At 56.7% G+C, this 13,060-nt stretch overlaps 1 protein-coding gene across 1 annotated transcript; it reads right to left on the bottom strand.

The window, feature by feature from the left end:
• Nucleotides 1-2,288: 2,288 nt before the first annotated feature.
• On the bottom strand, nucleotides 2,289-3,339 carry NEUROG3 (neurogenin 3). The gene has a single exon (XM_061445141.1). The coding sequence runs from the start codon at nucleotides 3,094-3,096 to the stop codon at nucleotides 2,554-2,556; it is 543 nt and encodes a 180-aa protein (XP_061301125.1). The 5' UTR covers nucleotides 3,097-3,339; the 3' UTR covers nucleotides 2,289-2,553.
• Nucleotides 3,340-13,060: the final 9,721 nt, after the last annotated feature.

A 13,060-nucleotide genomic window follows, 5' to 3' on the forward strand; every position in this document is an offset into this window, starting at 1 on the left:
AATGCTACTTTTGTAGACTGAGTGTGTTTGCTACCCTCCTCAGTCCGGCAGCACACACAGATAATTAGGGCAAGGTGATACCTACCATAGGGAGATACCAGAGTGGAGCTGGACTAGCAGGGAAAACATTAAATGATTTTATCACCCAAGTAATCACAGTGTTTCTCCTGTGGCCACACACAGAGGCCTTGAAGCACTCTGCAGACTGTTAGAGTATGAAAACAATACGCAATTCAGCCAGAAAAGGGGGGAAGGGGGAGGGATACTATTAGGTCTTTCATTCTGCCTATCTGATCTACGACACAGATAGATCACGTTCAGGACTATAACAGTACACACAGAGATAGGCACACACAGCCTTTTCCTAGTCCTCAGCCTTGCCCCATGGCCTGTGTTTCACCAGAAATGTAGGTATTTCTCCTCAAAGCAATGAATAGGCAAAGTAGTGGTGCTCTGCATGGATGAATGGGTCCCAAGACGAAGCAGGAGGAGCAGATCTCCCAAAAAGGTCACGAAGGAATTGACACCTGCTTGCCTTGCTTGTCGGCACTGGCACCACGGTGCCCTCACTCCCTTCTCCCAGGTGCATGGGGCACCTGCAGCTCCTCTCTGTGGGACAGTCCATTGACTGAGGCTGGATCAACTGCACAAGAAGAGATCACTGCTTCTCCAAAATCCACCAAGCTCATGTGTTTTCTGAGCTGCAAAGTGTCTTGTTAGCACCAAGGCCAAGCTGACCTCTCCCTTCACCACAGAACTAGGCAATGTTGCTCACAGCCCACCTGCATGCACAGCACTCCTCAGCTAGCTCCAGGGCTGAGTTCAGCAAGTCCGAGCAGAGATGCATAGGGCGGGGATTCGCACCGTCGAGGATCCGCACCTGGGGAGATTCCTCATGACCCCGCGCCCCGCCGAGGCAGACTCCGAAGGATGAACCCCAGCTGGGGCAAACCGGGAGAGGCAGCGGAGCGCAGAGGCTCGGGGAGGGGGAAGCCCAGGCCCTGTCGGGCCGCCGCCTTTCAGCACCATGGCCAGAGCCCGCGGCGCACGTGCGGGACTGAGCGCTGCGGCAGCTCCGAGCACTGCTCCGCGCATCGCGCGCTGCTCCGCGCACCCACCATCACTCAAGCGCTCCTCACTCCAGTGGTTCACCTCCACCCGAGCTCACCCCAGGGCTCCGTGGAAGCGGGATCTGCACGAAGGGGGGGGGGGGGGAGTGAAGGGGGTGCCGAGCGGTCCCTCCCAGTTCGGCGGGACGGGGGATGGACGGCAGAATAAGGCCCCGGGATCCTTCACCCGGTCAGGTTTCACTCTCGCCTCTTTTGTTGTGGTGCAGGAGAGGGGTCTTAGGGGTGTTTGTGCGTGCGTCTTTTTTTCCAGTAACCAAATTTCTTTTGTTCTACAAATTGCCTCAATAGATTCTCTTTGCCGTGGGCAAACGGGCTCAGCTGAGAACAATTAGCATCACAATGGGCTTTTGGCCTCGCGGGCCGCTTTGTCTAGCGACTGCTGCCCCGCTGGGGCAGCGCGGAGAGGGGAGGCAGCCTGGTCATAAATCTACCAGCTACAAATTGAGTCCCAAGGAGGAGAAGACCAGGAAGGGCTGGCGGGATTTATGCGGCTTCTCTTCCCTTCTTTCCGTGGCGTGGGAGGTATTGCGCTTCCCACAACCCGCGCCTGCTCTGGCTAAACCCTCCCCCGGAGAGGATGGGGTCGGCCTGGGGCAACGCAGCCCGGAAGCGCTGTGTCCTGGGGACAGGGCCCCAGGGCCGAGCCTGGCACTGGAAATCCGTCTGCGTGGGGTGGCTAAACCGTCTGCAGGCTCACCTTGCCGGGACGCGGCTGGCAGAACAGGGAGGATGCACGGCGGGAGGCGGCATCACACGGGCAGGCTGCAGCCTTGCAGGACACTGCGGCTGCAAAAAGAGGCCGGTTTAAATGCACGCGTGGACCCCGACGGGCACATACCGGCGTGCGCACAAGTTCAGGACTCGCTGCGCAGCTCTCCATCGCCGCTCCTCCGCGCGCAGGGCACATGGCCCAGGCACCGGGCACACCGCCCGGGTCCCCGCGCAAGGCTCCGCAGGGCAGGCGCTGCCTGCCCCGGCACCTGCTGCGCGGTATTTAGACACCCCCTCCGGGAGCCCTTGGTGGAAAAAATACGGTGTTGCACGGGTCTGACCGCGACACACTTTATTCTCCTTCAAAATTCAAGCCGAAACCAACAAACTCAAAACAGCCGCTGCTGTCCTCCCAGATACAAACAGCTGGACCACCTCTGCCAAAAATACTCTTATGTACAAAATACATATTTGTTACTAAATATAATCAATAAATACCAATAGTGACAAATTAATATAATTTACCGATTCCGTGTATAAAACCGCGATTTGTTTTTTGCCCGCCCGCTCCCGCTGCGCTCCAGCCAAGCGGGACGGTGCAGGGGGCACAGGAGCGGCCGCCGCCCCCCGGCGCGCAGCGCGGGGAGCCCACCCTCCTCTCCGCCGGTGATTTGAAGGCCAAAAGCGGGGGGAAAGCAGCCGGGCGGCGGGCTCAGAGGAAGGCGGGGAAGGCGGCGGGGCCGCGGCGCAGGGTGGTGGGCGGCGGAGCGGCGGGGCAGGACGAGTCCCAGGGCCCTGGGGAGGCAGCGGCGGCGGGGGGCGGTGGCGGGGGAGGTTCGGGCAGGCCCTGCTCGGCCAGGAGGAGGCTCTGGGTCAGCGCCCAGATGTAATTGTGGGCGAAGCGGAGCGTCTCTATCTTGGTGAGTTTGGCGTCGTCGGGGAAGGTGGGAAGGACGCTGCGGAGCGCGTCCAGGGCGGAGTTGAGGTGATGCATGCGGTTCCTCTCCCGGTCGTTGGCCTTCATGCGCCGGCTCCTCTTCTGCTTGATGAGCAGCACTTCGCTCCGTGCCTTCCCGCGGCCCCGTCGCGCCTTCCCCTTCCTGCGGACCGCCGTCTCCCGCGGGGTCAGGGCGCTGCGGGCCGGCGAGGCACCCCTGCTGCTCCCTGAGCTGCCGCCGGGCGCGGATGGAGCGTCCTCAGCGGCACCGAAATAGGGCTGCACTTCAGCCGGCGAGCGGTCACTCTGCGGAGCCATCCTGCGAAGCCAAACCTGCTTTGGCCGGCGGGGAGAAAGCCCTCTGCCCTGCGGGTGTACCTGTTGAGCCCGGGCGAGTCTCCGGGGCAGGAGAGCGGCTTTTGCTCCGCACACCCCACTCCTCCCTCCCCGCTTTCCCTCGAGAGCGGGCAGGAAAGGTTGCGTGGCTGGCACACGACTGCCGTTAAGCCCCTATATATATAGGGCAGGCAGACAATGCGGATTTCCCGGCCGGGCGGCGTGTGCACCCCCCCACCAGCACCCACCCCTTGGCACGCTTTTATCTTATCAGCCCACGGAAGCGTGCCGAGCCCGGCACCTCCCGCCCCCGGCCCTGCCAGACCCCACCGGCTCCCACGCCGCCCCTTCCCCCGGGCCAGCCCCTGCCCGCCCTCCCCAGGGCCCGGGCAGAGCGCCGACCCCGAGCTGCGCCCCCACCGATACTCCGCGGTGGCCGTGGAGGGGGTCGGGGCGGGCGGCCCTGGCCCAGGGCTCTAGCGATGACAGGGGTCTCCCGAGGATTCGGCTGCGCGAAGTGGGTCAGACCCGGGTCCCACGCCTCGAAATGCTGGGGCCATACAGCCGGAACAGTCGGGGTCTCCCTCTGTGCCAGCCGTGGGGGGTACCGTCGGCCCCGTTCCGGCTCCTCTCGGCTCGGCGGCAAAGCAACAAAGCGCCTCTCGCTGCTCCTGCGCTACGGGACGCTCCCGAGACCCTCCTCCGACCCCGGAGGGGAGCGAAAGGACCCCGCCGCCTCCCACGACCTCTCCCTACGGCCCCGCAGGGCCATGGACAGCCCAGCGCCCCGGGTACCGACCGCGAGCTGCCTTGCTAGAGGCGATCGCCAGCACGGGGGGTGGCGAGCGGGACGCCGTTCTCCAGCCCCCCTCCACCTCTGTGTCTTTGCTCCCTACGGGGAATCGGGGCCTCGGTCCCGCAGAGGAAGAGCCCGGCAGCAGCCCCCAGCTACCCCCGCCCTACTAACCCGGCGCTGGGCCCGGGGAGGGCAGCCCTGCCGCCGGGGCTCGGTGCGCAAAACGTGCCAGGGACTTTTGCGCACTGACTGCGACGGGCTGTGGGGACATGGCCCGGCCCGGGGCACCGTTCCCCGGCGGAGGGCAGGGAGCCAGGAGCTGCGGGGCCGACCCTTCTCTGTACGGCCCGGCACACCCGGGGGTGCGTGCAGGGTCACTAGGTAGGCGCAGCCCCGGCGGGGCCGGGGGCCCCCCCGCTACTTCACCAAAGTGTCGCGGCGGATCCCGGCGGGGGACACCGGTTCTAGGAGTGGCCGGAGCGGTCCGCTCGGGCCGCAGCAAGGCGGGGGCAGCTACACCGACCGGACCCGGCCTCCCGTCCGTCGGGGCAGCCGCGGCCGGCGCGGTGTGGTGCGAGGCAGTGCGGGGCGGTGCGATGCGCGCTGCCTCTCCATAGGCGCATCGCGGCTGGAGGCCGGCTCCGCTTCTCTGCGGCGGCGGCCCTGAGAGGGCGGGGGAGTGGGGCCGAGGGGGGGCGGCCCCCGCGGAGACTCGGGCGCCCCTTCTTGAGGGGCGGCTCGCAGGGCAGGGGAGGATGAATAGGAAGGGCCCGGCAGGGTTTTTTTTGTGCCTGTGCAATTGGATGACAAAAAAATCTGGCGAGCGAGTTTCCAAGCCTCAGACTGCCCACTTCAAACGTCCTTCAAACAAAAGCTGAAGAGGAAAAGAAAGCCCCACCTGGTACCGCTGTTTGCTAAAATAATAATAAATAGATTTCGTTTAATAAATAATTACAAGAGACTGTAAAGTGGAGTGCTTTGGGAAGCATTAATCATGGGACTGGGGGCAGACATCACCTGCTGGCAAACAAGACAACTTTATTGTTAAATCACCTTCCCACTGCCACTTTCCGATAACTCCCTCCCGTCGCCACAAAGCCCGGCCGGGTATGTTTACTCATGGTTAGCATAACAAGCACCATATTACCACAAACGTGATAAAAATCTCCGGGGGTACTGCAGCGGGCTCCCGCTCACACCTGGCCAGGGCGCCCCGACGCGTAGCTGGCACACAACGGCCGTTCCAGGAGGGGCCCTTCTGCCGTTTACATTGGCCTAGTTTGAGCTGATTTATAACAGGTTTACTGCAATCCCTATCTCCCGGTCCTATTTGTCTTATTTTATTGAAAACATATGGTAACCAGTCCAGCTCTGGAGCATCTCTCGCCTGCCAGGCGTCGGGGACGTTTTGCGAGTAGGGTCCCGGCCGCAGCCCGCCTGTCCGCCAGGGGCTGTTTGCTCAGGAGAGGGGCTGGCAGATAAGACCGGGCCAGCTCTCTATCACTCTGCACCAGGACTGAGGGTCCACTGGCCACTCTGCGCCCCTCGTCTGCCCTGGGTCCCCTGGTGCGCTCCCGCGCCTCTTCCCCGCTGGGTCGCTGCGGCAGCGGGGAGCGCACGGCGGAGGTACCCGCGGTGGGGCCGGCCTTTCCTTCGTTTCCCCGCTGCTCCGCGGCCGGGGCTGCTCAGGAGGTACCGTGATTTGCGGTGCCATATGTCGAGCGGCTCGGCGGAGCGCAGCCCTTCAGAGCCGGAGCAGCTGCTTCCTCGGCCCTACCTACCCGGCGCATAATACCTGGGAGCCGCAGCCCCGCGTCCCCCTTTGAGAGGGCAGCGCGGCTGGGCCGGCTCCTCGCCTCTGTTTTGTGACTTTATTGTGGCGCCCAACAGATGCACGCCTGCCCCTCCTGCCCCTCGCCCCGGTGCGAGAGCGGTGCTCGGGACACAAGTAGCACAGATGCCAGGCGCAAGGTGCACCAGATGCCCCCCTTTGTGAATTCAAACAATATTTCTCCCTTCCTCCCCCCTCGCTCCTCTTCCTATGAGAGGGAAAGGAGAAGGGGCTCTAAAAGAAAACAGATCTAAAAAAAAGAAAATAGGACAAGAAAGGCAAGTCCTGGGAAGCGGCGCTGGGAGCGCGTCCCCTGGAGCAGCCCGAAGGTGCGCACCGCCAGGCGCAGCGCCGCGGCCCCCGGAGGGAGCTGGCCCCGGGCTGGGAGAGCTCAGCGCCGCGGGGACACCCCGTCGCGACCCCGGGGAGAGCGGGAGGGGACCGGCGGTGCCCGCCAGGGAGAAAGGATCACCCCCGGGAAGTCATTAATTACCCGTCGAGCACTGAGCAAGCGGCTTCCTAGGGCCGAGAACGGGCAGGGCAGCAAAGGCTGCTTGGGAAAAGGATGGCAAAGTCCATTTCACCATGCTAAATCTTCCCATCTTTTGTGGCCAGGGTCCGATACAAGAGAAAGCAGCTAGTACATGCATTGAGGGCTTGGCTAGCAAAAGCTCTCCTCGTATGGGCCAGGGCTACCAGGAATGATGTCCTCCCCTTCAGTGTCTCGCCATGGAGGCAAAGCGAGCTCTGCTCAAGGCAGGCGGGGCTGTGCAAGGAGAAACCTCTCCCCAGGGTTAGAGCCCCTTCCATGTGCCATGGACAGGGCTGGCACAAATCCCACCAGCTGCAAATACCACCCCGCTCCATAACCAACCAGCAGCCCTCGCTGTCTCTGTGCTGCAGATATCTGTCTCAAAAGCCTGATCCATGCCAGGGCTGATGGATTTTTCTTTAGCTCCACTGGAAGCTGGGCTCTGCACCTCACATGCTCTGACTTACAAGAGCTGAGGGCTAAGGCTACTCAGGGGCAGGAAAAGGCCAACAGAGGCCTGGGGTGAAGGATGCTATCACTGGACCAGAAGAGGAGAAGCCCTGATATAGTACACAGGGGAAAGAAAGACCAACAGTTTCCAGTGTGCAAACCCACTCTACAATAAACCTCCCTCCATGCTTACGTGCCCTTAAAACACAGCCTGACAGGAGATGGCTTTATAAGGCTGCAAAAGCAGACAGCAATTCTAACACGGAAACATATTTTGGGTCAGAATTCAAGTCACGAGCATAGCAAAAACCTGGATTATCTCTCGACAGGACAAGGGAAAGGAAAAGAAATACCATGGAAAGGAAAGACAGGGAACGAATACCTAGTACAAAAGTCAGATACTGGGGTGTGATGGCTATAGGTGGGTGCTGTGAAATCTGTTTCAGCCATTCAAGTATCCTCCCAGGTAGGGAAGGATGATCTTCACCTCTCCGGGAACTGGCCACCTCCAGTCATTCCCACCTCTGTGAGTCTTGATCTCCTCTTGGCTTATGACATGTGGTTCCTTGTCTCAGCCTGTTTCACCTGCCAGAAAAGAGGGTTTCTCCTCTACTGTGATGACAGCATGGGCAGACAGGATAGGTTACACATCCAGCACACTCTCTCATTGTTTTTCTGAGTGCTTTAAAGCTTTACAGCAAGTTTCTGGCAAGATCTTGCAGAAGCCACCACCCCTACAACGTGGTTGAATGAAACACAATGGGGACTTAGCAGGTGTTCAAGCACACATCCATCTTTAACTCCGCAGCATCACTGGTCCAGGGTATGCCACTTCTTGTGTATCTGCCTGCCTGGAAATCTCAATAATTGTAATTAGAAATCTACTGTCTCCACAGCTACAATTCAACAGCTTTCATTGCAGGATATCTCCAGCACATGGACTGGCTGGCAATGGTCATCTTCAGTTACCAGATGGGAAACACAGAAACACAGACTTGAGGCTTCAGTATTCATTTACACCAACCCTCCTTTGGCCATTCATAAGTAGTCTTGGACCATGGGTATACTGATCTCAGACTGCCATCCTCTTTCCATGGTGCTGGACCACTGCTCAAGCCAAACCACTGGTGGCAGAAGGCATGCAACTCAAAGGTATGTCAGGAATACTTCGTCTGCTGCAGAGTATCCTGCCTCACCCACTTTCCTCTGTCCCAGCCTCACGGTTCCCTGGCTCCCATCCCTGTGTTTTCATGCCCCTCTCCTGGCACACCTTGCAGTAATGTCCCAGCCAAGCAGTGTTGGTACCCCATCCCAGTTTTCCCCTGCTGCCCCTGCCTATCTACTCACACTCCACCCCAGCTCCCAATACCGGTACCCCTTTCCTGACCCTTCATCTAGCCACACAGTTTATCTGCCAAGCCCTTTGAATTGAAGCCATCTGGGTGCCCTGCACCACTGCAGTGCTGAGAAGACAGTTTTATATTCAGAAGGGACCATTTTCTTCCTCAAGCCTCTTCCCATAATGAGGAGCCTGTAAGCAGCACAGCCCCTCCTGCCAGCAGATGCCAGGTCCTCTGGGAAGGTGAGCAGACAGCTTTCTGTATCTCAATGCAAAATGATGTATTAGCAACAAAAGGGGGGGGGGAATCTGGATATTTATACACAAAACACTGTGCAGTTTTAACCCATAATTTTAGCTGCTGCCCAGCTTTGCAAGACAACTTACCGCAGCCTGTATCAGTCCTTGGCAATGCGACTTGGGTGAGGCACGATCTAACATGCCAAAAGCTTGTGACAGTGGTAAAAAGGAAGCGATTTCGTGACAGGTAATAGCAGGGAAACCTCAAAGTAATCTCACCTGTGTGCATCCAGAGTATTTTAGCTATTTGTGTGGCTACACCAGCCTCCAGCTGCAAGGAGGGGAGTATCAGCCCTGCCCTCACAGCCGGGCTTGAGCATGAGCCAGGGCAGATATTCCAGCCCATAGCACAACAGACAGACAGCAGGGATGGGGTTCTCACCCACAAACCCCCTCGGGGATGGAGACCATCCCCAGCCACCCCATGAGGCACTGCTAAGCCTTTGAAGCCATGCGAGGGTCTGAGCTGGGTCCCGACCTTGCAGCAGGTTGGTCGGTAGCACATCACTGGAACCAGAGACCTGGGGGGGCTCAGTGCTGCCTCCCCCATGTGCACACGCATGTCCCAGCAGCTTCCTGGGGTTTATCATCACCCTTATCAGTTTCCTTTATTACTACATTTCTTCAAACCTACTATGGCTCCTTCAGGTGCCCTGCCCCAGCACTCCCAGCAGCTCCTGTGCACTTTTCAGGCACCTATGGCTCCAGCAAAGCCCCCATGCTCAAAGATACATCATCCAACGTCCTCTCACCATCCAACATCCCGTTGCCCTGGGGAGTATACTTCCCTCCCCGACCTCTTCACCACAATCCCCACCGTTTTCCACCACCATTTAAGTTTCTGAAGTAATTTCTTTTTTCTTTTTTGTGCCTTTTTTTTTTTTTTTAAAGCAAACCATCTACCATATGTTCTGCCCTGAAAGGGGTAATTGTTAACAGATCATTAAAACACCGTGGTGAGTGCCCTGAGATTCCTTCCCTCCGTCTTATGCATTATCCTGTCTCTGTCACCCTTTCAATGCGGCTTTGAGGGCTCTGCTTTTCTAACTTCCTCCTCAGGGAGGAAAAAAAGAAAAAGAGAGAAAGAGGCACTGAAGTGACCCTCTTCACAGCTCTTCTCCTTGCTTTTCAATGTCTTTTCGACACCCAGCAATAATTGGGGTGAGGGGCTGGCATGCCGCTGCTGCTGCTGCCAGGCTGGGGGCAGCAGGGCTGCATCTTGCCCCGCTCACGTGGCACCAGGGTTGGGAAGGTAGGACAAGGTGAAGCAGGAATACTGCAGCCACCCCTAGGCACTGATAGCCTCTCTATCCACTGCTGGGCAATGGGGCCCCTTTCCATAGGATGCTCAAAAGGTGCATCTCATTTGTCCTGGTCCCTTTGTCCCCACTCCTAGGACAGGGGCTGCAGGATGACCCCATGACTTACACACATCCCAGGCTAAGACAGTATTTCTTACAAAGCTCATTTTCTTAGGTGGACTGAACACTTTCAGTGGCACAAGAACATTTTATAAGGAAATTAACAGCTGGCTGGGAACTGAACTAAGCCCAGAGACTGGATATTTCACCTCCTTTTCCTAGAGAATGAACACTAATTTAGTAAATACCAAATGCCAGGAAACTGGGGACCATCACGGCATGGACCATTTTTACCTAAGCCAGTGTTAGCTGGGGTGAGCACAGACACAGCACCAGCATCTGTCCCCTTTGATGGGACAGGCATCTTCCCAGAGCTGTGCTCACCCTGTCTCCCAAGCATAGCACAGGGAGAGGGACACCTGGGAGGGCTGCTAGCACCGTTAGCAGCTGTAGTCCTGTTCACTGCCATGCTTAGCAATGCCATTTTACAAGGAAAGCAAGTCAGTAAAGCTACATCAACCCTGGATATGGTTGATGCTGCGGCCAGCCAGGGGACTGAAAATCATCATCCCCACTGGGGAGGATGGGGAGGAGGCAGATGTCCCAGTCAGCAAAACCCAGTTACATTTATAAAAACACAGAAACTCCAAAGCCCTGCACCCAAACTTCCCCAAAAGCCACTGTTCTCCAGCAGCTCAACAGCCTTGTCAGTGCCTGCACATAGCTCCAGGGACCTCACAGATTGCTCCTTTCTCGGTCAGGCATCTGCCAGCCTGACACCCCAGTCCATTTTCCCTGCTGGCTCTTCCCCTTCAGCCAGCAGCTTTATCACTGCACCTTCCAAGCACTCCCTCCCCTCACCCTTCTATATCCTCAAAACCTGCTGCAGGCATGAAGACCTCCACCTGTGGCACTGACCCACGAGAAAGCCCTAGGAGGGCTGAGGACTGAGACAGGGATGTGATCTGCAAACTGGTACTCAATGCCTGGAAGCACAAGGCTGCTTTGCCCCATTGTGCACATCCCAAGCAGATCAGCTTTTCTCCTCCCCTTTCCAGGACCACAGCTTTCACCTGCCTCTACCTCTTCATCAAGGAAAAAAGCTACCCATGAAAGAAAAAGTACCTCCTTCAAAGGAGTGTGCTGGAAATGGGCAGGACACCCACTTTCCCAAAGGGATTTAACAGCTGCTTGCCGAGGGCTCATCACTGCTGTGAGGCAAAATTTTAGCCTTTATAGCTGCAGAGACAGATTTCAGGCCAGGCGCTGAACCCAAACGAAAGCAGTAATCCCATCCCCAGTGCAACAACACACTCTGGCTCTGACAGTTCTAAGAAACACAATGAACTGAACGTAATTTTGACAAGTTGAACAGCAGAAGTTTCTCTCACCACCACAGATGAAGATGCCACCCTCTCTCTGCCCCACACAGAAAGGCACAGACATCAAACGAAGATGCAGACCCAAAGCAACTTTATGTGCTACCAGTGTGCTCAGGGATGAGCTGGCCCCCCTGGCCCAGTGGAGTCCAGAGGATCCTGAGGAGCGGGAGCACCTGCACTCTGCAGCTGAATACCCACAAGATTATTTCTTACCAAAACCAATTCCTCAACCCACACAAGCACCTTTTAACAATCAGCTTGTACAGAAAAGTCACAAGCACTGAGAAGTCCTAATGAAGAAAAGGGCTTTAGGAATACGAATCTGCAAAACAACTTTAAGCTAAAAGTTTTTTAGATCTTTAACACCAACTTTTTTCCCCTTCAGGAGGAAATTAGCTCATCCCGCCTCCAAAGCTGGTTTTCCAGGCTAGGTTGTAAGGAGCAGCCATATCCTGAGCACCCCTGTCTGTCTCATGAACAGATACTAACTGCTGTGGAGGTCTGGGGCGACTGAGGGATTTCCATCTTTAAGGAAGACAAAGCTAGTGGAAGCTGTGTCTTGAAGCAAGGTAGGGGATAGAGTCACTGGAGAAACCCCAGTGCCGTGTGGACGGGCTGAGTGGAGATTTTATCCACGGTGAGCAAAGATTTAATCAGCGCCTTGTGATTCGGCGTCCCCACACCACCAGAGGGAGAGCTGCTCGCCATGCCTCATCCAGAGAGGTTTTTATCGTGTAACATCACCGTACAGCATACACCGTGCATGATATTCCAGCCAGGCCCTCAGCTCACCAGTGTGAGTTACCCAAGTGCTGTGCCCAGAGTGTGCCTGGATGGCCTGTAATTATCTGAAATACAGAGGTAAATCTCTATTTCTAGCTGAATGGTGAGCGATTGAGTCTCAGTGCAAAACCCCCCCACATTTCTGAAGCTATGCAGTGACACCCTGCTACCTGAACTCACAGGGCAGGGAGAGCATTTAAAGTGGGTGTCACTGCCCAGTGGCTCGGCAGGCAGCCCACACGGAGTTCTTGCAACCATTCTGCTTCCCAATCGTTTTAACAGGCAGCTGCTTCACACAGCCACCCCATGACAGGCAGGAAAGCTCCAGGATACAGGGAGGAGAGAGGCAATGCAGGGGTCAGGCAGCAAGGACTCGTGGGGGTGATTTTTGCAGGCAGGGAGCACAAACAGATACTCAACATCCATGGAGGGCAGGGCACAGGGAAAGCAGGAGCATTCAGAGGATGGACCATGGGAATCTCACAGTTGTCAGAGCACTTTAAAACTACACACGCACCAAAGAAAATGCGTAACAGCTCTGGGATTTTGCAGAGTTGCCTCAGTCTTTTAAACAGCAGGCAAGGAGCATTTTTTGAAGCAGGTTAAGGATGCGTGTGTGAGGAGCTGCCCAGCTGTGGCTGCTTCTGCCAGGAAGACGGGGATTGAATTAGATCAGCATTCTTCACCCATTTTAAAGTCAACTTTCACATCAGCTGGATGGAAAAGCCCAGATGACCTTCACTAGATTGGCTGCAGAGGTTTTCACTTACAGCCAAATGCAAGTATCAGACCAGGACAACATTTTGAGTGTAGCTCTTCACATGTTTCCAGTTGATTTGCTCACAGACATGGGGACATGCATATTTAAATAGAAGATGCTGGCAGCTGCGTCAGTGATGTGTGTGGAGCACCAGCTGGAGATGAGCCACAAGTTCACTAACACCACACCACATCCCCTCCAGGCCCCACTCTTGCAGATGAACCAGGCAGGACTGAGTGCACCCCTGCAGGGTCAGCAGCTCAGGATAAAAACAGTCACTTTAAAGTACACAAAATACCTCGTGCGTACCACAAACCCATTCAAAAAAATCAATCTACTAACAGGGCAGAGCATGGCACACTGAAAAGAGCCAAGCCTCATGCTGAAGAGCAAATTCACCCTTCCATCACAG

This window comes from Pezoporus flaviventris, unplaced genomic scaffold (assembly GCF_033815535.1).
Source record: "Pezoporus flaviventris isolate CSIRO_AGI_PZ_B2104156 unplaced genomic scaffold, CSIRO_AGI_Pfla_v1 ptg000001l, whole genome shotgun sequence".
NCBI lineage: Eukaryota > Metazoa > Chordata > Aves > Psittaciformes > Psittacidae > Pezoporus > Pezoporus flaviventris.